Source organism: Canis lupus, chromosome 8 (genome assembly GCF_011100685.1).
Source record: "Canis lupus familiaris isolate Mischka breed German Shepherd chromosome 8, alternate assembly UU_Cfam_GSD_1.0, whole genome shotgun sequence".
NCBI lineage: Eukaryota > Metazoa > Chordata > Mammalia > Carnivora > Canidae > Canis > Canis lupus.
Window position 1 is genome coordinate 11344852 of NC_049229.1, and position 26215 is coordinate 11371066.

The 26215-nt window shown below is 34.8% G+C and overlaps 1 protein-coding gene across 4 annotated transcripts in view; it reads left to right on the top strand.

Moving 5' to 3' along the window:
- The window catches only part of ARHGAP5 (Rho GTPase activating protein 5), a 78688-nt gene that overhangs the window by 8447 nt on the left and 44026 nt on the right, over nucleotides 1-26215 (top strand). For all 4 annotated transcript variants that reach the window (XM_038544455.1, XM_038544454.1, XM_038544456.1 and 1 more), the window contains exon 2: nucleotides 5615-9502. In XM_038544455.1, the coding sequence (XP_038400383.1) occupies nucleotides 5783-9502 (3720 nt within the window). In that variant the 5' untranslated portion in view covers nucleotides 5615-5782. The remainder of the gene's footprint in view (nucleotides 1-5614; nucleotides 9503-26215) is intronic.

Genomic DNA, 26215 nt, shown 5'->3' on the forward strand with positions numbered 1-26215 from the left:
TTGTGGATCTTAATAAACAACTCCTTTGTGGAGTTGGGTGGGGAGAGGGATAGAATAGAGTTCATGACAAGTGATAAATAAATTTTATAATAATTTAGGAGTTAAGAGGCAAGGGGGATTTTAGGGATTACTGGGAAAAGCAAGTGGAAAGGCAGAGACATGATTAGCATATTGAGGAACAGTGTGGAGCAGAATGAGAATGGAAGAATATATGAGAGTAGGTCAGAGAGCAAGATAAGGTTGGAGAAGGCAGATCTTATAGTATCCCATAGAAAAGGATTTACCTTTGACTTTTAGAAGCCACTGGAGGGTTTTGGGCCTAAGAATGGGCAGGGCAGCTCTGACTTATGTTTTAAAAGACTCTGGTGGTTCTGGTAGTAATAGGGGGAAGAGGAGTGGGAATGGAAGCAGGGAAATTAGTCTGGAAACCTTTGGAATAATCTAGAGTCAGATGTGGTGGACGAGGACAGAATTGGAGCAATAAATGTAATGAGAAGTGATAAATTCTGGATATGTTTTGAAGATAGGACCAACAGGAATTTCCTACAAAATAACTTAAAAGTGTAAATTTTAAAAAGTATACCTTAAAAAAAAAAAGATTTATTTGAGAGAGAGGGTGTGCATACTAATGCAGAGGGAGAGGAAGAAGCAGACTCCCTGCTGAGCAGAGAGTCTGCAGCAGGCCCCATCCCAGGACCCTGAGATCCTGACCTGAGCCCAAGGCAGACAGTCAGCTAACTGAGCCACCTAGGTGCCTCTATACCTTTTACTTATGAATGCAAGTTTTTTGAGAAAGTATAAAACAAATTTTGATACAAGTCCAGAATTACTAAGAAATGATTTTTTTCAGTTTCCTTAGGTTCCTTGTAGAACTTAAGACATTTTTTTGCAGAAAGCTGTTTCATGTTATTAGAACTTCTGTAAAGGGAGCATGTTATGGGGGTCCTGGATGGCTCAGTCAGTTAAGCATCTGCCTCCAGTTCAGGTCATGATCCTGAGGTCTTGGGATGGAGCCTCGTGTTGGGCTCCATATTCAGTGAGGAGTCTGCTTCTCCCTCTCCTTCTGCCCCTACCCCTGTTCATGCTGTCTCTCTATCTCTCTCCTTCTTTCTCAAATAAATAAATTCTTAAAAACAAAAAATGTGTTTGAATGGCGTAGTCTGATATCGTAGAAAACTTAATCATATAGATGGCTTCATTTTTAGGGTAATTTTAGGGATCACTCAAGAAGAATAGTTGCTGTCTCCCTACAACTTTCTCATCAACTGTAGTTCTACTCTAATAAGATATATATGTATATATATAATGTATATATATAATGTACACATATATACACACATGTATACATTGTTGTTACTATCTGGGGAGGTACTTTAACCATTCCCTTTGAATGGTTATAAGATAAACTTAAAGGTGAATGAGAAAGAAACTGCATTGCAAACTGTTGAAAAGCAGTACTATTGCTTAAAGATTGGTCATTCAGAGATTCCTTTTAACTGGATAGCTTTGAGTAGGTCATTGCTACTTTTGTTTTTTTTCATGAGTAAAAATATGAGAAAATGAGAACAGGTTATATGGAAGTAAAGTCATAACAAAAATCAGAAAGATGTTAAATCAACGTAATCAAATATTATCATTAGAGACACTTGGGTGGCTCAGCGATTTAGCGCCTGCCTTCAGCCCAGGGTGTGATCCTGGAGTCCTAGGATCCAGTCCCATATCACGCTCCCTGCATGGGGCCTGCTGTGTCTCTGCCTCTCTCTCTCTCTCTCTCTCTCTCTCTCTCTAATGGATAAATAAATAACATCTTTTAAAAAATTATCATTAAACATACTTGAAAGGAATTTTCAGATTAAATCTAATAGCCTGCATGTAGATAATGGCCATTAGTTTATTACTCAGAGCACACACACAAAAAGAGGGGATTCTTTTTATCAGCACAGAAGAACTACCTTTGTTAGTTAATGGACAGTAATTTTGACCTAGATGTTGAGGGCAGTGGATAATTCATGTATGTCCAGGTGGCTGAAATTAAGTTCCTATATGACCTGTCAGCCAAACTCATGGGAGAAAACTATGAAGTGGTAATACCATACTCACCCAAACAAAGAGCAAAATGTTTTTGAGGACAGGTGATGACAGTTTTTTTTCTAGTCTATTGGTTTCTCAAACTTTTTAAAACCTGAGAACATTTTAAAAAATTAGAAAACTTTTTCAGATCTTTTATGTAAACTTACAAATCAGATAAAGACTGTACTGATTTGATGATTGAGCTTGAGGGAGAGAGCAAATATTTGTCCAGTATTATTCTTTACCACCTGTAGGTGAGAGAGTTTTCCATCACCATTTGAAACTCACTTTGTAGTGAGCATGATCTCTGGAGTTGACTTCTAAATAATCAACAAGTAGCCTTTCTGAAAGAAGGACATGGATGTGCCTCAGTGTCTAATTGGTAATTTACTGTGAATTTGGTGTAAAAAGTATAAAAGTCACACAAAGCTACCTCATTTTTAATTTAAACTTGAATATTCGTGATTTGGAGCCTGCCACTATAAAATTTATTAGGATGTGTGTTGAAACCTCAGTGTTAAAATTTCTCCGGATGCCTTGGTAGCTCAGTGGTTGAACATCTGCTTTGGCTCAGGGAATGATCCCAGGGTTCTGGGATCAAGTTCAGCATTAGGCTCCCCCAGTTTCTTCCTCTATCTATGTCTCTGCCTTTCTCTCTGTGTCTCTTATGAATAAATAAATAAAATCTTTAAAAAAATTATTTCTTGTTAGATAAAAAATGACAAAAGGTGATAACTCACTTAATTTTAAGCCTCTATGAAATTTTAAAAATACTTTGTGTGACAAGAGTATTTTCATTTCTGCTTACACCCTGTAACTTAAACAGAAAGATGTCTCCATATTCTGAGGTATATGCAGTAGGAGAGCGGAAATGTGTCTTTTAATGAGTTTGGAATAAGCATATATGAGAAATGAATAAAGAAGTGCCTGTTAAGAGATTAGGTTTGTAGTTGAGAATTTTTTTTATAATATTCAGGTTTATATGACTTTGTACAGTTACCTTTCTGTTAACTTTGTGTCAAACTGGAAGGCAGGGGACAGTCTTACATGTCTTTGAATTGCTCTTCGTTTTCAGAATAGGTGTTTGTTTAATAAAGAGCCATGTGTAGTGCTAGTGTTTGTTTATACTGTTTAGCATAAAAATTCCCCAAAGTAGTCACTAGGTATGTTTTTCTTTTGATGTACATTTTAAAGGGTATTGTCTGCAGTTTTCTGCTTTTCTAGTAAAAAGGAAGGGTAGACCTTGTATTTTACTATGTGTTTTCAGTTTTTTTAATTGTTACAGAAGCATTGTGCTGTTTTCACAACTAATTTTGTTCTGCCTTTTTATGACCGTGTGTAACTTTGTTACCTCATTCATTTTTTTTTCTTATCAGTACCTACAAATACTCTTTTACACAGTTTAGGTAGAGAAGGCTAAATGTGGTGCTAGGGCAAATACCCAATTTAACCAGATTAAGATTTTTAAAGAAGTTTTACTAATGGAAAAGAGTTAATAGGATTGGATGGGGCTGCCCTAATTTCTTTTACTTCTAATTATTCTATATATTTCTGTCAGATAAATATTTTTTGATCACAAGTCTGATCACGTCATTTAAAAAAACGTCTTTGACAGCTTCACTGTTTCCAAGAATCAAATTAATACAGAATACTTAATTAAACTCTTTTTGGTGGGTACTTAACATAAAAAAAATGATTTAGTTCTTAAATTTGTGTAGATATGCAGCCTTATTTTATTTTATTTTATTTATTTTATTTTTATGATAGTCACACACAGAGAGAGAGAGGCAGAGACATAGGCAGAGAGAGAAGCAGGCTCCATGCACTGGGAGCCCGACGTGGGACTCGATCCTGGGTCTCCAGGATTGCGCCCTGGGCCAAAGGCAGGCGCTAAACCGCTGCGCCACCCAGGGATCCCGCAGCCCCATTTTATAGATAGAGAAACCATGACACAAAAACTGTTGTCCTAAACTCATAAATAAGAGGTTTGAAATCCATTGTATTTATTCATGGTTTTCTACTTCCTATGTCGTTCCTTCAACATAGGATTATTTTATTTTTTGTGAAAATGAATCTAGTAAATGCATTATTTGAATATCATATGGCAGATAATATTTTTAGTTGAGGCTAATAGAATAAATTTCGGAAATATAAAAGTAAATCTGAGATTTTAGTTTTTTAATATTACTTTACCAGAAATACTAGTCGTAATTTTAAATTATAATAACTTTCTCTGTCCATTAGTTGTTAATATAGTTAATGTACAGTATATGTTGAATAGCTGTTTACTTGCAATTCAGGTTCAGGGTAGAAGACGTATTTGGGACAAATGATGGTTCTTTTCTTATCGTACCTCTTAGTTTTTTTTCTATGTTCTTTATTTTGTCTGGATTGAAGATAATTTTCACACATATTGATGTACATGACTGAATATTTTCCCTGTGTTGTGTAACTGATGTGGTAGAATTGATATATTGCTTTTAATTCAACCTCAGAAGAATGTGAAGAATCTATAAATAAAATTCCTATAAATGAGTGTTTCATTCTTCCCACATAAATAACCTAAATTAAATTACATGCAATTCTTCAAGGTTATTTCATGTTGCCTGGTATATCAAATAATTCTAAAAGATTGTCTCAAATATACAATCTCAAAATTATTCAGCTTCGTACAACTCAAAATGTGGTCCATTAGCTTTTTGTAACTACTCTGAGAGGAAATGAATATAGAAATCAAGAACATTTAAAAATAGTCTGACAGTAGTTTTATGTCTATTGAATCTAATAATTGGGGTTTGGATTTTTTTAAAAATTCATTTATTGGATTTTGCAAAATTGGGACCCCCCAGATATGAAATAAAAATTGATCCTTCACCTTGATAGTTTGAGAACATTGATCTAGTTAAATACTCAGCATTTGTATTAACTGCCCATTTTTGTTTTCCTTTTGAAGTATTTGTATATTATAAATTGTGGGGGGGGGGCATAGAATTCGACAGATTTCATAGGAGTGTGTTGAAACTTTCTGAAAAATTTTATTTAATTCTAAACTCTTGCTAAATTTATATGAAATTCTACTTTAGGGAACATGTTTTGAGGAACAATGTAATAGAAAAAAGGTTGTTTTTGAGAGTTGTGAGGGAGTTGTTAAGGCAACTACTACATTTTAATTATCAGCAAGCATAGTCTGTAGTCACAGGAGGCAGGAAAATTGAGGGGGAGAAAAGACCAGTTATTTCTTCAAACTTACAGGAAGGAGTAGAGACAAAATGCACACTTGGTTAATAGAAGTTTATTTTAAGTTTTGTGAAATGTTACCTTAAATTTTGCGTGTAGTTATTTTAATTGTTGGATTTGTCTTAAATTTTGAGGTCATCTTGTATTTATAACAGTAAATCAAACAGTTTTTATGGTGGTTTCCTAAAATACATGTAGCATTTGTTGTTAATGTCCATAGTCTTTTGTTACAAACATCTTTAGTGTGTATGTAATTTAATGTGTAATTCGTGATTAAGTTTTGTCCTTTCTTTTCCCCTCTTTCTAGGAAGATGATCCATATGATCTTGAAGACCTTTCTGCACAGAAATGAGGGAAATACAAAGAACCAAATATAGTTCTGAACTTTGGGATCTGTATTTTGAGATGATTCTATTTTCAGAATGAGAAGTATATCTGGTTATCTTTATGAATGTAGAGACATGAGAAGAGAGTTATGATGGCAAAAAACAAAGAGCCTCGCCCCCCATCCTATACTATCAGTGTAGTTGGACTCTCTGGGACTGAAAAAGACAAAGGTAACTGTGGAGTTGGAAAGTCTTGTTTGTGCAATAGATTTGTACGCTCAAAAGCAGATGAATATTACCCAGAGCATACTTCTGTGCTTAGCACCATTGACTTTGGAGGACGAGTAGTAAACAATGATCACTTTTTGTACTGGGGCGACATAACACAAAATGGTGAAGATGGAGTAGAATGCAAAATTCATGTCATCGAACAAACGGAGTTCATTGATGACCAGACTTTCTTGCCTCATCGGAGTACGAATTTACAACCCTATATAAAACGTGCAGCTGCCTCTAAACTGCAGTCAGCAGAAAAATTAATGTACATTTGCACTGATCAACTGGGCTTGGAGCAAGACTTTGAACAGAAGCAAATGCCTGAAGGGAAGCTCAATGTGGATGGATTTTTACTGTGCATTGATGTGAGTCAGGGATGCAATAGGAAGTTTGATGATCAACTTAAATTTGTGAATAATCTTTTTGTCCAACTATCAAAATCAAAAAAACCTGTAATAATAGCAGCAACTAAATGTGATGAATGCGTGGATCATTATCTTAGAGAAGTTCAGGCATTTGCTTCAAACAAAAAGAACCTTCTTGTAGTGGAAACATCAGCACGATTTAATGTCAACATTGAGACATGTTTCACTGCACTGGTACAAATGTTGGATAAAACTCGTGGCAAGCCTAAAATTATTCCCTATCTGGATGCTTATAAAACACAGCGACAACTTGTTGTCACAGCAACAGATAAGTTTGAAAAACTTGTGCAGACTGTGAGAGATTATCATGCAACTTGGAAAACTGTTAGTAATAAATTAAAAAATCATCCTGATTATGAAGAATACATCAACTTAGAGGGAACAAGAAAGGCCAGAAATGCGTTTTCAAAACATATAGAACAACTTAAACAGGAACATATAAGAAAAAGGAGAGAAGAATATATAAATACTTTACCAAGAGCTTTCAACACTCTTTTGCCAAACCTAGAAGAGATTGAACATTTAAATTGGTCAGAAGCTTTGAAGTTAATGGAAAAGAGAGCAGATTTTCAGTTATGTTTTGTGGTGCTAGAAAAAACACCGTGGGATGAAACTGACCATATAGATAAAATTAATGATAGACGAATCCCATTTGACCTCCTGAGCACTTTAGAAGCTGAAAAAGTTTATCAAAACCATGTACAGCATCTCATATCAGAGAAGAGAAGGGTAGAAATGAAGGAAAAATTCAAAAAGACTTTGGAAAAAATTCAGTTCATTTCACCTGGGCAGCCGTGGGAAGAAGTTATGTGCTTTGTTATGGAGGATGAAGCCTTCAAATATATCACTGAGGCTGATAGCAAAGAGGTGTATGGTAGGCATCAGCGAGAAATAGTTGAAAAAGCCAAAGAAGAGTTTCAGGAAATGCTTTTTGAGCACTCCGAACTTTTTTATGATTTAGATCTTAATGCAACACCTAGTTCAGATAAAATGAGTGAAATTCATACAGTTTTGAGTGAAGAACCTAGATATAAAGCTTTACAGAAACTTGCACCTGATAGGGAATCTCTTCTCCTTAAGCACATAGGGTTTGTTTATCATCCCACTAAAGAAACCTGTCTTAGTGGCCAAAATTGTACAGACATTAAAGTAGAGCAGTTACTTGCTAGTAGTCTTTTGCAGTTGGATCATGGCCGCTTACGATTGTATCATGATAGTACCAATATAGATAAAGTTAACCTTTTCATTTTAGGGAAGGATGGCCTTGCCCAAGAACTAGCAAATGAGATAAGAACACAATCCACTGATGATGAGTATGCCTTAGATGGAAAAATTTATGAACTTGATCTTCGGCCAGTTGATGCCAAGTCGCCTTACTTCTTAAGTCAGTTGTGGACTACCGCCTTTAAACCACATGGGTGCTTCTGTGTTTTTAATTCCATTGAGTCACTGAATTTTATTGGGGAATTTATTGGAAAAATAAGAACTGAAGCTTCTCAGATCAGAAAAGATAAGTACATGGCTAATCTTCCATTTACTTTAATTCTGGCTAATCAGAGAGATTCTATGAGTAAGAATCTACCAATTCTCAGGCACCAAGGGCAACAGTTGGCAAACAAGTTACAATGCCCTTTTGTAGATGTACCTCCTGGTACGTATCCTCGTAAATTTAATGAAACCCAAATTAAGCAGGCTCTCAGAGGAGTATTAGAATCAGTTAAGCATAATTTAGATGTGGTGAGCCCAGTTCCCACCAGTAAGGATATATCAGAAGCTGACTTGAGAATTGTCATGTGTGCCATGTGTGGTGATCCTTTTAGTGTGGATCTTATTCTTTCACCCTTCCTTGATTCTCATTCTTGTAGTGCTGCTCAAGCTGGACAAAATAATTCTCTAATGCTTGATAAAATCATTGGTGAAAAAAGGAGGCGAATACAGATCACAATACTATCATACCATTCCTCAATTGGAGTAAGGAAAGATGAACTGGTTCATGGGTATATATTAGTTTATTCTGCCAAACGGAAAGCGTCAATGGGAATGCTTCGAGCATTTCTGTCAGAAGTTCAGGACACCATTCCTGTACAGCTGGTGGCAGTTACTGACAGCCAAGCAGATTTTTTTGAAAATGAGGCTATCAAGGAATTAATGACTGAAGGAGAACATATCGCAACTGAGATCACTGCTAAATTTACAGCACTGTATTCTTTATCTCAGTATCATCGGCAAACTGAGGTCTTTACATTGTTTTTCAGTGATGTTCTAGAGAAAAAAAATATGATAGAAAATTCCTATTTATCTGATAATACAAGGGAATCAACCCATCAAAGTGAGGATGTTTTTCTGCCATCTCCCAGAGACTGTTTTCCATATAACAACTACCCCGATTCAGATGATGATACAGAAGCACCACCTCCTTACAGTCCAATTGGAGATGATGTACAGTTGCTTCCAACACCTAGTGACCGTTCCAGATATAGATTAGATTTAGAAGGAAATGAGTATCCTATTCATAGCACCCCAAACTGTCATGATCACGAACGCAACCATAAAGTGCCTCCACCTATTAAACCTAAACCAGTTGTACCTAAGACAAATGTGAAAAAACTGGATCCAAACCTTTTAAAAACAATTGAAGCTGGTATTGGTAAAAATCCAAGAAAACAAACTTCCCGGGTTCCTTTGGCACATCCTGAAGATATGGATCCTTCAGATAACTATGCGGAACCCATTGACACAATTTTCAAACAGAAGAGCTATCCTGATGAGATATATGCTGTCCCAGATGATAGTCAGACTCGCTCTATTAAAATTCGAAACTCATTTGTAAATAACACCCAAGGAGATGAAGAAAATGGATTTTCTGATAGAACATCAAAAAGTCATGGAGAAAGAAGGCCTTCAAAATACAAATATAAATCTAAAACCCTGTTTAGTAAAGCCAAATCTTACTATAGAAGAACACATTCAGATGCAAGTGATGATGAGGCTTTTACCACTTCTAAAACAAAAAGAAAAGGAAGACATCGTGGAAGTGAAGAAGATCCACTTCTTTCTCCTGTTGAAACTTGGAAAGGTGGTATTGATAATCCTGCAATCACTTCAGACCAGGAATTAGATGATAAGAAAATGAAGAAGAAAACTCACAAAGTAAAAGAAGATAAAAAGGTAAGTTCAACTCATAGTAAGTAATGTTTATGAAGATACTTGTTTTTGCCTTTTAAAATATGTATTTAAAAATAAAATAAAATATGTATTTTTTAAAGATAATGAATTTAACTTTGAGAACTTAGGATACTTTAAGTCATTCAGTAAATATAATTAGCAACTCTTTAATTTTCTGAATACTTTGTGAGGGCGAATTATTTTCATTATAAATTGCCTTTTTTTTTGTTTCTTGTGCCTTATTTAATGTAGATGTTTGAATTCATATTCTTCAGTATAATCATTCCAGGTGATTATGTTTATTTTCCTTATAGAAACCTAGGAAGAGAGTGATTTTGCTCTTTTGTTGTTGTTGTTTTTAAGTGTCCCGTTTATCTCTTTTTGCCTTCTTGAGCTGTCAGTTTTGCAATATTAATTTGATATACCTGTCTCATTCAAGGAGATTAACAATATAGTCAAACCTAGTAATTTGTAATATTGGAAATTTACTAACAGTTCTAGGAAAATCTTCTTTGTGGATGGTGGTGTTTTGCCTAAAGACATGTAGAAAAGTTTCTGAAGTTTGAATTGTGGTATTCTGACTAAATAGCAGTATTTCAGTAGATACTAATTTACCTGGTGGTATTAAGCACTAAAAGCTTAAATATGTATGCTAAAGTGTATTTAATAATTTTCATTGGATCTTTATCACAGTGGTACTTTAGCACCTTCACTTCTAGTACTCTTCATTCTTGAGTATGCACAAGCTTTGTTCAAGATTTTTGTTGTTTTAAGGTAGCTTTCAGCAGGCTTTTATTCTTCACGTTGATAGTTTCTTCATCAGTTACATCCATAGTCTTAATATGTGTTAACTATGGGTACTCGCACACACGCTAATAATTAAATCTCATTGGCATCTTTCATGCTCACATATTATCGCTAGTCCTCCCTACACATTTTATCACTGCCAAAAAACTTCAGCACTTTTTCTCAGTTTATGCTATTAAAACTACTTAATGCTTAGTAACAAAGACAAAGATTTACAGTTTTTACATTTTAAATTGCTTTTGTGATAGTGTTTTTTCCATTTTTGGTCATAAGTCTACTTAACTGTTTTGGTGACTTTTTTTGTTAAATTTCAACTTAGAGAATAGTTGGCGGAACAGTAAAAGGAACTTTCATATACGCTTTACTGATATTACCAGTTGTTCACATTTTGCCTTGCTTCCTTAATCTATTTATTGTGGGTATTTATTGGTATTTATTCATTTTGAGCCCTGTGAGATTAAGTTGGAGATATTGGACTCTTTTTACCTAAGTACTTTATTCCCTAAGAATAAGAACATTCTCTTAAATAGCAATAGTACAGATATCAAAATCAGGAAATTCAGTAATGATACAGTATTATTTAATATACAGTCTGTGATCGAAAACATAGATTTTGAACGTGTCAGACATCTTATTAGTTTTCTTTTATATCTTCTCCCAATGTTCCCTAATTTTTATTCAGTTCCAGTAATAATGTATACATATTTTTTTTCACTTAGTTGTATTTCACCATATTGCTCTGTAGTATTTTGATTATAGTTTTAGTCATTATATTGTTTTCCATTTAGCAAGTTGTATTAAAACTGGGTGGTTAGGCTTCCAGATTTTATTTTATTTTATTTTATTTTTATTTATTTATTTATTTATTTATTTATTTATTTATTTATTTATTTATTTATTTATTTATTTTTTCCAGATTTTAAATTTTGCTATTTTTCATTGCAGTGGCCAGTTTGCATAAAGTTTTGTTCCTTTTCATTTATTATAGCAACTGGAATCACTAGATTAGAGACATGAATCTTTCAATGACTTGATATTTATTACTATAGTGTTTTTAGTATTAATTTCTTGATTATGAGCATTGTGTGGGGAAGGAATACGTTAAATTTGTATTTATATTCTGAAATTTTAGCACAGCCTCCGATTCCAGTTAGTTTATTAATAACTTCCTCAAACTGAATTAAATTTCCTCATACCTGATTTGTCTTATTTAGTCTCTTAATATGCATGGTCCCTGACTTATAAGATGGTTCAGTTTAGGAATTTTCACCTTTATGATGGTGCAAAAGCAAGTAGAAACCATACTTAGAATTTTGAATTTTGATCTTTTCTTGGGCTAGGGAGATGCAGTATGATACTCTTGAGTGATGCTGGGCAATGGCAACAAGCTGTAGCTCCATTCATCCAGATGACCACAAGGGTGAACAACCATTTTGTTTTTCACTTTCAGTAGAGTATATTCAATAAATTAAAAGATACTCAACACTTTATTAATAGCATAGGCTTGCATTAGATGATTTTGAGCAACTGCAGTCTAATGTGTTTTGAGCGCATGTAGGGTAGGCCAGGTAAAGTATGATGTTCAGAATGTTAGGTGTATCAAGTGCTTTTTTCATAGGGTTATTGGGTTTATTGGGATGTAACCCTATCATAAGCTCAGGAATACAAGTGTTTTATTGACTTTAAAATCCAGGGTTTTTTGTTTTGTTTTTAACAGCTCTTAAATCTGGATATGTCTAACAATTAATAGCATATCTTAATTAACACAAGATTTTATACTTTTTTTTTTTTTAGTGGTATATAAAGTAATGGTGGTATTTACAATCACTGCATCTTAAAGTTGACAAACAGCAGTTTGTCTTTATTTTTTTATTATTCCACAGAAAAAAATGGACCTAGATTCTTTTCCTCCACACTTGCAAATGGTTCATATATTTCATTCCACTCAATCTTTTGTTTAATGATCTCTTTTCATTCCGTGTCAGTCTTTTCCTCACTTCTATTGAAGTGGTGAGCTGACTTTGAGTCCTATTTATAATCTGCTTTTAGTTGTCTTAAATCACAGTAGTTTCAGCTGTCTTACTTTTAGAGCCAGTTTAGAATTTCCTTGCACTTATAACATTGCTTTAATTTTTAGATTCAGGGGATCCCTGGGTGGCTCAGCGGTTTCACGCATGCCTTTGGCCCAGGGCACGATCCTGGAGTCCTGGGATCGAGTCCTGCGTCAGGCTCCCGGCATGGAGCCTGCTTCTCCCTCTGCCTGTGTCTCTGCCTCTCTCTCTCTCTCTCTGTGTCTACCATAAATAAATAAAAATAAATCTTTAAAAAAAATTTTAGATTCATGTATTATGATATTTGAACTCTAAGAAAATTGGAGAAATTATATTTTAGAAGCTTTTACATCTATAAGTAATTTTTAAATCAGGTGTAACTTAAGAGTTTAGTTTCATGAGCATAGGTTACAATGAAATTTCATAGATAGTTTTTTTTTTTTTCCCACAGATACAGTTTTGTGTCACAGTTGTGTTTTATGGCTTTGTATATATGCACGGTGAAATGCTTTAGCTTACTCCAAGACTATTATTTTTTAAATTTTTATTTTATTTAAATTCAATTAATATATAGTTCAGAAGTAGAGTTCAGTGATTCATCAGTTGTATATAATACCCATTGCTCATTACATCATGTACCCTCCTTAATGCTCATCACCCAGTTACCTCATCTGCCCACCCCCACCCCTCCAGCAACCCTCAGTTTGTTTTGTATGGTTAAAAGTCTCTTATAGTTTGTCTCCCTCTCTGATTTTGTCTTATTTTTATTATATCACAGTTATCCATGGTATTTTTTTTTTTTAAGCATTACAGAGAAAGACTGGAGCACTTTAGTTTGACTTAGTTTGCCTGAAAATATTTTCACCGTCAGCTGGACTTGAGTAATTGTCCTCTCATGTTTCAGTTCAGTAAGCATTCACTAAAAACCTGCTAAACACTTAAAATCTGTAGAAAAAGCTATTGAAGGATATAAAACGTTGAAGACGTGCATCCCTTAAAGAGCTTAAATGGTATTTTGAGAGATCATACCTTGTGCTTGGGGCATTGTTAAGAAAGTACTACTAGAGCAATTTAAGGAAGCATAGTGTAATCGTTAAGAGCACCTGTTCTGGAGCCAGACTTCTGAATTTGAGTCCAGGCTCTGCCACTTCCTACCTGTAAATGTGTAACCTCTGTGCACTTCAACTAGGAAAATACAGATAATCATACTTCTTTTTTTTTGTTTTAAGATTTTATTTATTTATTTATGAGAGACACAGAGTGAGGCAGAGACATAGGTAGAGGGAGGAGAAGCAGGCCCCATGTGAGAGCTGGATGTGAGACTCGATCCTGGAACTCCAGGATCACAACCTGAGCCAAAGGCAGACGGTCAACTGCTTGAGGCACCCAGGCATCCTGATAATCTTTTTTTTTTTTTTTTTTTAGAGATTTATTTATTTATTAATGAGAAACAGAAAGGCAGAGACATAGAGGGAGAAGCAGGCTCCTTGCAGAGAGAGCCCGATGTGGGACTCGATCCTGGATCCTGGGATCACACCGTGAGCCAAAGGCAGATAGATGCTCAACCGTTGAGCCACCCAGGCAACCCAATAGTCATACTTCTTAAGACTGTTATGAGAAATCAGTTCATATTTATTTGGAACAGTGCCTGACACATTGGTAAATTTGTTAAGTAAAAAAAGTGTATACACTATTCTGTGATAGTATTGCTTAAATAAAAATTTTTTTAAAGATTTTATTTATTCATGAGAGAGACAGAGAGGCAGTGACGTAGGCAGAGGGAGAAGCAGGCTCCCCATGAGGACCCTGATGCAGGACTCAATCCTGGATCCCAGGATCACGCCCTTAGCTGAAGGCAGACGCTCAACTGCTAAGCCACCCAGGCTTCCCGCTTAATTATAAATATTAAAATAATACAGACAGAGAGATTGCCATAGAGTTAATTAGAATTAATTTCACAAGATTTCATGAAGAGAAAGGTGTAAATCACCAGTTTGGGGTATTTTGATTGGCTTTGAGGAAGGATAAAATGTATTTTAGGTGGAGAGAATCATTTGTACAGAGGCATAAAATTGTGACTAAAGTAAGGTGAGAGATGACAGGAAACTGCTCTTTTAGGGATATTGAGAAATAGCCTTGCATTTATAAAAATCTGCTAAACTGAAGAGCTAGTTTAAATCCAAAAGCAGTTTACTAAGCAAGCCCTGAGAAGTAAGGAAAGTTGTGTTGGACTTGAGGTTGAAGGTAGGGAAGAGATTGGCATCACATAGTCTAGGTGGGAAGCTGATATACGTATAGTTTTTTTTTTTTTTTTTTTAATTTTTTAATGGGTTCCACGCTGAGTATCAAGCTCAGTATGAGGCTTGAACTCCCAACCTTGAAATCAAGGCCTGAACTGAGATCAAGAGTTGGATGCTTAACCAGCTGAACCACCCAGGCACCCTTAGTTTTATTTGTATTTACTTAAGAATTTATTTTTAAGTGTTCTTTATACCTAGCATGAAGTTGAAACTTAGAACCTCAAGACCAAGAGTCACATGCTTTACCAACTGAGCCAGCCAGGTACCCCTGCATACCCAGTTTTAAAGTCATAGGGATACAAAGACCAAATGAGAAATCAATAAAGCCAGAAGTTGATTAAGAAGACTAGAAAAATAGACAAGTGTCCTGCAAGATTGATCAGAAAAAAGAAGGCATAATTAAATACTGAGAATTAAAAAGCGAACATAATCATAGATCAGATTAAAAAGAAAATACTGTCAAGACATTTAAAAGTTTAAACAAAATTAACAAACTCCTACAAAATAGAATGTACCTAGACAGAGCTTTGAATAATCCCATAACTATTAAATAAGTTGTGGAGTAGTAGTTCTATCTTGTATAAGAATACCATGCCCAGATCAAAGTCCAAAAGACTTTTCAAGGAACAAATCATTTCAGTGTTGTACAGACTTCCAGGAAACAGCAGGAGAATACATTCTTTAATTCATTCTCTGAAGTCATTTAGTCCTTTCTTTTTATTTTTTAAGATTTTATTTATTTATTTGACAGCTAGAGCCAGAGAGCACAAGCAGGGGGAATGGCAGAGGGAGAAGAAGAAACAGGCTCCTCACTGGCCAGGGAGCCCAATGTGGGGCTCAGTCCCAGTATCCTGGGATCATGACCTGAGCTGAAGACAGATGCCTAACTGATGAACTGACTGAACCACTCAGGTACCCCTGAAGTCATTTAGTAGTCTTCATTTCAGAACTAGACAAGGATGGTATAAGAAAGAAAAAGTATAGTCCTGTTTTGCTTAGGAGTGTATATGGAAAAAATCCTAAATGAAATACAGGTCTACAGACTCCTGACAAATTTTAAAATCCAACAATTTATGAAAACGAAGTTAGTTTAATTTTTTAACTTTGTAGCACAATCTGATTTGACCTGTTCTTGGTGGCAAAATCTGATTTGAGGCTATTTTTATCATTGTTTATCTTAGAGTAAATAACTACAGTTCATTGCAAAAATATTAGTATATTTGAGTACAGGGAACTGATCCACAATTTAATGGGATTACATAATTGACATTTTTTGCATTGTACATTATGACGAATGTCAAAAAGTTTCCAAAATTTTTTAAAAATTTTATTTATTTACTCATGAAAGACACAGAGAGAAGGGAGAGACAGGCAGAGGGAGAAGCAGGCTTCCCACAGGGAGCCTGATGTGGAACTGGATCCCAGAACTCCAGGACCATGCCCTGAACCAAAGGCAGACGCTCAACTGCTGAGCCACCCAGGCATCCCAAAATTTCCAAATTCAAAAACCTGTTTCCCTCAAGGGTTTTAGATAAGGGATTTTGGACCTGTAAACAGCAAAAAGCATGCAACAACAATAGATGAAATGCACTTCATAATTTAACAAATTCATAGAAAACTATATTGTGAACAGATAAGAATCTTAACAAGAAAATCCAAGGTATCTATAAATAATAAGTGAAATCTGCAACAAATATGCTTAATGGGGGAAATGGATTCCTTTTTCAACCTGGAACAAGATAATGTACACACTGTTACTACTACTTTATTCCATATTATGTGGATATCCTACTCCAAGCAATAAGGAAAAAAAAAGCATGAATATTGGAATGAAGGAAACACAATTGTCATTATTGACTGATGTGATTGTTTATGTAAAAGCCAAAAAGGATCTACAAATAAATTATTATTAGATAGAAGAGTTAGCAAAATATCTTGATATATCTCAGTAACCAAAAGTCCATTGCATCTCTGTATGTCAGCAATAAACAACTAGTAAAAATAGAGAAAGTGTCACTTTAAAAAACATGGTAGATTATCCAGTGCCTGGGAGTAATTATAACATGTGCAAATCAGTATGTAGAAAGGTGAAAAACTATTGAAAGACAGTGAAAAAGATCTAAATAAATGAGGAACTCTAGTGCCTTCCTATCCATGAATATAGTGTATCATGAAGAAGTCCTTGCTCTTCAGGCTAATCTCTGCGTTCAGTGTTTCATTCAAATTGTCAGGATTTTCAGGTAATTTCATACACTGATTCTAACCCATATATGGAAGAGTAAAGAGCTTAGAATAGGACACTTAAGAAAGGCAAAGGTGGATTGTTGGTGATGGGTGATATGTGCTTATTTTATCAGATAATGTAAACCTTTGGCATGTAAAACTGTTATTGGCACAGAGATAGGTACATTGACCAACGGAATTGAATAGAGCACCTCAAAACATACAGTCCTCTGGGGTGGAGCTGTTATTCCAACATGGTAGCTGTATGGGGCTATTGCAGTGTGGCTAATCTAAATTGGAATGTGCTAATCTAGAGAGTAAGAAAGGCCTCCCTGAGAAGTTATTTTAAGTAAGATCTGATGGGTTAATAATAGGACTTAAGTAAGGGAATAGTTGGGTGAACAGAAGAATATTTAATGCTGTATGAATAGATTGTTTATTTTGTAAAGGGAATGTGGTATGTTCTTCAAAGAGGCCCCTGTGGGTGGTCATTAATCTAAGGAAGGTGCTGGCATACTTTCTGTAAAGAGCCAGATAATGCTTTAGGCTTTGCAGGCTAATACAGCCTCTGTTATAAGTGCTCAGATCTGCTGTTAGGGTACCAAAGCAGCCACTGACAGTATGTAAACAGATGAGTATGGCTGTTTTCAAAAACAGGCAGCAGGCTGGATTGTGTCCCCAGGCCATAGTTTCCTGATCCTAATTTTGTGGGAGAGAATAGTACAAGGAGAGGCCTGAGAGTTGGGTCGAGGCTTAGACCTTTTTAGCATTGTTAGACATTTTTGTTATTTAGCTTTACAGTAATTTGCATCCAACAGTGGTTGGATTTGAAATAACTTCATTTCAGTATGGAGAATGGGTTGAGTGATGGAAGACCAATTGGCATATTACAGTAATCTAAATCATGATAAAAGCTTTGAGTAGTTGGCGGTGGGGAGGGAGAATGGTGGCAGTGGAGAGAATGAGGTGGATTTGAGAGTACTTAAAATCCCTAAGGTTTGATTATGTGTATTGTAGTGGGGAAGAGTGAGGATGGTGAATGAGCTAGGAAAGATACCTTCTTGGTTTCTAGCTTCTGCAGCTTCAAGCACTGATGCTGTTTATGATGTAGAACATTAGAAATTTACCAGGCTTGGAGTTGGGGAGTGGAAATTAAAACTGGCTGTAGAGTTCAAGTGGAGATGCCAATTTAGCAGTTAGTTGTAACAGTCCTCACAGGAGAGGTCTAAGTTAGAGATACATATTTAGGAGCCAATAAAGTAGAGATGGCAATAGATTAAATTGACCTAGGGAGAGTACAGAAGAGTACAGAGTCTTGAGGTGAGGAATCGCCAGCGTTGAAAGGCCAAGTAGTAAAGATGATCCTTAAGAACAGAAGGTAGAAAAAAAAAAAAAACAGAAGGTAGAGAGTAAGAGTAACACTTATTAGCCTTTTTGAACTGATTCTTTCACTTGTAAATTAATGATTATAATACCCGAAATTGTGATCGGAATCAGAACTATGTGTTTCAAATTCTTCGCATGTAGCGGTGCTTTTAATAAATGCTGTTACAGTATGTATCAGGCTTGAAATAGCCTCATATACTCTGGCTGTATTTCATAACAGTCCTTTGTCCTGTTATGCTGGATTAGTTTCTGGACTTATTTTAATTTTTAGTTTTTTTAAAAGATTTATTTACTCATGAGAGACACAGAGAGGCAGAAGCAGACTCCCTGCGGAGAGTCCCAGTTTGGTACTCGATCCCAGTACCCTGGGATCACGACCTGAGCCGATAGCAGAGCTCAACCACTGAGCCATCTAGGTGCCCCTGGACTTATTTTTAAATTCAGTACTCTTAGGAATTCTGAACTTGAGTTTATGCATTTCTTTGCCCACCCCACCCCCCCAAAGAGGAAAGGTCATTTTATTTACCTTCATTCTTTGATTTCAAGATGGGAGCAGTAGGCTAGAAATCTTCTCAGATTCCTTAACACCTGGAAAATCGTAATTTTTGGGTACTAATAGTATGTAAGGAAGGCTCAGAAATCTGTTTCTCTTAAACTGGACTTGTCATTCCTGCCAAAGAAGGCTGTATGCTTTTTTTCTCTTTTACACTCTCAAGATGAGTTTAGTGTTATTAGATCAAAACCTCGTATGTTTCTTGATTGCAACCATAGGAATTATTTTGTTTAAATCGTACATGTAAATGTTTCTACATAAATCTCAAAAAAAAAACCACTTGCTGCTACTGTATACATTATTTTGATTTTCTAGTCTATTATGGTGAAATCAAGAGGTGCTAGTTGTGACCTACTGAGTTGATTTCATAACCTACAAGTGTTTGAAAAAATGCTTTAAGAAAAAGAACTGAATTGAGAAATTTGAGTTGTATAGATAAATTTGCCGTTTTTAACACTCGTTCAATGAAACAAGGTATACCTGTGTTTAAGCCAGTTTGGTTTCTCTTCAGTATCTATTTCAGTGCTGTTACCTTGATTCAACAGTAAAATACTTTGTGAATTTATAGTGTATTAGAGTAAGTCAGTATTAAGATGATTTTTCATTTTTAGCTTTTTAAAAATTGTTTTCCTATCTTGCTTCCAGGTCCTGAATCTTTTCATTCTCTTGCTTAGTGATGACCAGTTCCTATTTTATTTTCAAATGCTGCTTCCAGTCTGTATTCTTTCCTCTGTATCTTACTGCTTCTTTCTTAGTAAACCTGACTCTCAGATAATATCTTAGAAGATTCTGTTTTAGCCATTGTAATAGCACTTGGGGAAGAATACCAAAATAGGTATGTAACCTTCAAAAAGACCAGAGGTCTGTATGTATATATTGAATCACAGAATGTTAATTTAATATTAGTAAATAGTGAATTGATAAGTGATATTAATTAATATAGTAGATCCTTTAGAATGTAATAAATATTAAGCTTAGAATTATTTGACTTATAACTTCTAGAATCTCAGTCCTTTTTTTTTTTTTTTTTTTTTTTAGAATCTCAGTCCTTATTAAGTAAAATACCTTTTAAAAATAAAAATACTTTTACCAAACAGTGGTGACCAGAGTTTTCTCTTGATTAGAAATTGTTCATTCCAGATAACAAAAGTAATGAGATACATGTCTATATTGAACCGTTGTCTATATCCAAATGCATAAGTTATAGGGTAAGTTTGCTTTTCATTTTTAGTGTATATCATTTAACCTCTTGACAGTTATTTGATGGACTGTCAGGTTCATACCTGAGAGAAACACAATCTTGAAAGAATTTTAATTAAGGCTGAATAAAAATTGCATGCTAAAAAGCTTACTGTAGAAAGAACAACACTTGCAGATCAGATACAGATGGAGGGAGTTAGACTTTATTTAATAAGCAAGGTCATTTAACAGTCTCAAAGTACTTGAAAGTTTCATATTTTCTGTTTTTCACCTATTTTGGGAGAGATTTGGTTAGATTTGTCAGTTGACAGAATATCTGTTATATCCATTATTGTCTTACACTTTTTTGGGAGAGAGTGTTGGCCACTCTTGTAAAGGCAGTATATTCAGACGAATGAGAAGGAGGTTGCTTTCCCAGACTCCTCAATCAGAATCTTTTCCAGCCTGTTTACCTTGAGTTCGAGCCTATATCTATTCCTAACTAGTGAACTCTGGCCAGGAGAATAGCATTTATGGTACTGAATGTAGGTAGGCCTGAGACTTTATCCCTAGATCTCTGGGTGAAGTTGCCTTTCCCCCAAATTGAGTTACTTTCTAAGGGATGAAAACCATAATATCTGTTACAAGCAAGATTTATATATTCTTTATAATTAATCTTTATGGCCTGGTACATTATTTTGACTATTGTCAGTTGAAATCAGTATGAGTATGTGGCTTTTGTAGTTGTGATAAAAGAACTGTTTATGTGCCGGTTGGGGGAGGGAAGGTTAGTAATTACCATTTATTTTGACATAAGGAAATTGCCGCTTTATTCACCAAGCATCTTACTGAATGTCCGCTATGCCTGAGCTTTGTTTGAAGCTAAAGGATACAGGAATGATGGTTGTGGGTTCTGCTTTCAAGGAATTCAGTCTAATAAGTTTGATTTTATTGAAAATTAAAACATTTTCTATTTTCAACAGATTTAGCAAAACTTGTTCTTTCATATCTGTAATCTCATTTGGAAAGCATTTGGTGAGATGTCCTTAAGAAAGCATTTCACTTGCTTGCTTATTGGTTAATTGGCTAAATTGATCTCTGCCTTCCTGATTGATTAAGTTATATGGCGTTTCTAAGATTTCTCATAAAATTGGTGGCATTTCTGGTTTGGGTACATCAATTTATGGTATTATATAGATGTGGATATATAAAATATTTCTGTTTATATTTTACTATTTCTTTGAATTTGTTCTGTGCTGTCCATTTGACCATGATTTAGTGCTTTTCAAATTCAGATTGAAATGTAACAAGATGAGCAGTCTTTAAAGTATATTTATTTTACTTCTGTGTTGTAATGAGGCTTAATTTAAATGTTTGTGTCATTGGTGCACTAATTTCACTAACCTAAAAGCAAATGTAAATATCTTCAGTGTGGCTTTCTATTCAAGCTTTTTTCCTTTGCTTTCATAACAGCATATTGAATGTTTAGCAAAAACTGGCATAGCACAAATACTGAAATTACTCTTTTGTAGCACATTAATTATAATTGTTAGGATGTATTAATATATCAAGGAGTCACTTAACTCCTATAACAGATTATTCTTATTATAATTTCATATTAATGGACAATTGTTTGTATTCCAAGACTAATGGGTAATTTTATAGGGTTGTCAATTTTACGTACTGCAAAGTTTAGCATTCTATGAATTGTACCACTTAATCTTAGAATTATTGTTTCTATTATATAGTCTTATGATTTCTAACTCTGTAATGTTTTCTTGTCATCTTAGTTGATGTAAGAGTCCTCAATAGGGCTTAATCTATGTGAAAAGAGAAACCACAAAAGGACTGCTTCTTAAAAGTAGTAATTTTTGATGTTTCCAATTTTTAGAACAAAGTAAAAGTGTGTGACAAATATGATCTTGTAATTGTATCTAACTTTGTCCAGATGGAAGGTACACCTTGAATACTTTGTACAAGGTAATTGTTTTGAGGTTCAGGGGAAGTACTCTTAGCCTTTGCAAAATTGAGGAAAGGTTTGGGTATATTCCCTGGAAAAATGCACATGCACAAAATTTTACTGGAGTTTTAAGGGTTTCATATACTTTTTAAAGCTGTGGACTTTGGTTTAAGAACCTCTGTTGATAATAAGGAAGAAAAAAGACACAGTGAAATTTTTTTTCTTTTTCTCTTGATCCTCTGGCAATCATTAGAATAACAGAAAGGACCTAACAGATTAGTTGTAAAGGGAACTAATCAGTGGTTTTAAGAATGAAGTGCTGGGTGTAATAGAAAACCCTTTTCCATGTGAAATACACTTAAAAACATCTATTTGGGGAAACTGGGAGGAAATTCACCCATTATTCATTTGAATAGGTAGATGCTTTTTAGGACCCTCTGCGGATGATTACATGTTTATTTTTTGATTGGTGAAATTGTTAGTGACATTAATAAAATACCTGTCAGATAATTTATGTTGAAATGTTTTATAGGAAGATGGCATCTTAGAGATGAATCAGTGCTAGGACCTGTTTGTCTGTTAGTATGTACAAGAACCCAGACCACATTTATTTACCCTCAGTTACTGTCTCTTTCACCTAGTATTAGCCTAAAGGGTGTGAAAGAGCCTTCACAACATTCCTGATTTCCAGAGTTTGGACTCTCGGTCAGTACCTACAGCTTTTATAGACTTTTTTAGAAAAAGGATTAAGTAAACCCTCATGGAGTCCTGCTTGCCATTAAAGGCTTCTTATACAGATATAATTGTGTTCTCTGATGCAGTACTACTACTTCTCATCTAAAGTAATTGCTATTGCTTTATACTAGTTTTGTCACTTTGTAGTTTAAGAAGTTTTTTCTTACTACACTATAAGCTTTTTGAGGGCAATTACAATTATTCCATCTTTGTGTACTCTACAGTAATGTTTCTCAGTCTTGAGTTACATATTGACCTTTTTCAAAGTTAAAATTCTTAGACATCCCAGAAATATATCTGTAGCTATCTTACAAACTTGAGTTCTTTGTCCTTGGTTTTTATTAGCCTAGCACAGTCATTTTCAACTGGGGTCAGTTTTGCCCTCCAGGGAACATCTGTCAATGTCTGGAAACATTTTTGGCTGTCACAACTGGGTAGGGAGTTACTACTGGTAGCTATTGGATAGAAGCCAGGGTTTCTGCTAAGCATCTTAACAGTTCATAGGGTAATCTCCTACAACAAAGCCCAAAATGTCAATAGTAGTGAAGTAACAGAATACTGTGTAACAGAATGTGGTCTTTAAAAAAAAAAGTCCTGTGTGAATCTAAAAGTCAGTCATACAAGGCATGTTTGTACCTGTTCATTATGAAAGGCAGGATTTTCCTCATAGGTCACAGAATTTACTTCCCTCTCATCATGATTGGATGAGAATATATTTTCAGGAAGGAACTACTATGGGCCAAAGCTACATGCTATTGCTGTTTATCTTACTTGGCTGATCTTTATTCTGCTCTAAAATATATTGCTTACGTTTCATTGTCACAGTCTTCAAAGTTGTCATAATTTCTTACTTGGATTATTGTGATGGTCTTTTTTAAAAATTGTAATTTTAATATAATTGTAGATTGGTGTGCTTTTGTAATATAATGATCCCATACACTCTTTTTGCCCAGTTTCCCACAAATGTAACATCTTTCAAAACTATAGTACAATATCACAACCAGGGTATTGACATTAATATAATTCACAGATCTTACTTAGATTTCCCCACTTTTCCTTGTACGTGTGTGTGTGTGTGTAGTTTGGTGCAATTATTCACACGGGTAGGTTTTTTGTATTGACCGCTATAAGTTGCAAAAACAGTTCTTTGACCAACAGATCTCTTCTGTTGTCTTTTTATAATCACACCCTCCCTTCTTCTCACTCCCACTCATAACCCTTGGCAACCACTAATTTGTTTTCCATTTTGTCATTTTATAATTTTGCCAGTTCTAGAATATTATATAAATGAGATCATACTGTATGCAACTTTGAGATTGACTTTTTTTTTCCATCATAATTTCCTTGAGATTCAGTCAAGTTGTTGCCATATATCATTAGTTTATCCCTTTGTTTGTGGAGTGATATTCTATGGTGTGGATATACCATAGTTATTTAACCTGTTGAAAGGCATCTGTTGTTTATAGTTTGGGGCTATTATGAACAAAGTAACTATGAACCATAAATTTTTATATAAATACAAGTTTTCATTTCTCTGTAGCGTTTTGAGAAACTGCCAAATTTCAGAGTGAGCATACCATTTTAGATTCCCACTAGGAATGTGTGATGAATTGTATCTCCATAGCTTCACTAGCATAGGTGGAGCGATAACTTAAGTTTCTGTGTCTTCTGTTCACCCTAGCTTCAGACTGTCCTTTATGTTGCTTTCTGAGGAATAGTACTAAAATAAAGTACCTCATCTCTCTCCCTGCAAAATATATTTTAAGCTCCGGTATAAAGTTCAAATTTCTTAAGGGAAAAACCCATTGGCAATGTGGCCCTTACCTACCTCTCTACCCGCATTATTCATTCCTGCACATTGCAGGTGCATTGAAATAGATGTAAAATAGATGCAAAATAGTAGCAGTGTCAGAGCTGTTGTGACAATTAAGATTATACACGTAACATTACCAAGTACCTAATATACAGTAAGCAGTAAATGCTGTTTCTATTGATTTCTGAGTGCTTATGCTGACATTTGGTAGGCACCCAAATGTTTAGATGAGTAAGTACAGACCAGATTCTTTCTAAATTCCTGAACTATCCCTGACTTCATCTCTTCCTTTTAAAGTCTGGATTTAAGCCTTGCACACAATTATTTTAACACTTAACCACATAATATTTTATATGTGCTGTTAACTAAATGACAGGTAGTGAGATATTTTTCTTCATAATACATTTTTCTTGAGAACATTAAACTTATTTCCACTTAATTTTGTATCCTGCACAGTACCTAGCATGATGCTACGTACACACGGTGCTCAGTTCTTACACACTATTGAAAATACATCACCCTATATCCAAATGAATTCACATAGAATTGGCTGTTTAATTCTTGTAATTTTATGATGTATAATCATCATTTTGCATAAATCCTGGTTTATTAGGTTTGGATGCTTAAGTTTAGGTACACCTACATAGTGACTCCCGTAGATACGAGGAATTTGATATAATGAATACTGAATTTGCATAAACTGGTAAATAAACCAACAAACAGTACTTTGTGTATTAATAGAAATCTTACATGGTAAAGTCTTTCTCTGGTTCCTGTTTGTAATTTTGTGTGCTTCTGTCAGTGTTTACTGAACATATATTTATCATGTGCTAGGTATTTTGCCAGTATAGGTACCAAAAAAAGGGAAAAGTAGACAGTTCTTATATAATATTTTGGAAGTCATACCAACAGGGTTTAGCAGTTGCTGTAGGGAGTAAGGGAAGAGGAAGAAAATCAAGATGAGTCCTAGATTTAAGATCTAAGCAACTGGGTAGAATTACTGAGATAGTGAAAACTAAGGGTGATTCAGACCAGAGAGAATCAAGACATCTATTTTGCACTTTTTATGTTGAGATCCCAGTGAAAATAAAACCTAAAAGTTATATGTATGAATCTGGTACTTAGAAAAAGAGATACATGATGTAAAGGGATTTAAACTAGGGATTAGATAAATTTACCTAAGGGTGTAGAGTACAGAGAAAGAATGGAGGGCTCAGAACTGAGTTTGGGTAAATCAGGAAGGGTATTGGCAGGTGAAACAAAAAGAAATCCTTTGAACCCAAGAGTAGTGAAATGAGAGCCAAGAGAACAAGTGTTTAAGGAAGGGTAGTAGTCAGGAAAGAATGTTTCTGAGAGTTCAAGAAGGATGAAGAGCAACATTTCTTTTTTAATTTGATAGTGTGGAAGTATCTGATCTTGACAAGCATTTAAGTTGAATGGAAGAGAAAGCCCAAGGGAAGTAGGTTAAAGAGTGAATGGAATGTGAAAAGATAGTAGATGTAGATGGCATCTCCAAGAAGTTTTGCTGTGAAAGGGAGCAAGACACCTGAAACTAACATATAACACTGTATGTTGACTAACTGGAATTAAAAATTTAAACAGCCAAGAAAAAAAAAAAAAAGCAAGAATTGGGATAGTAGCTAGAGGTTAACATGGGATTAAAGGAGGATTTTCATGTTGTTTTTAAAGATGACGATATGTTCAGAAGA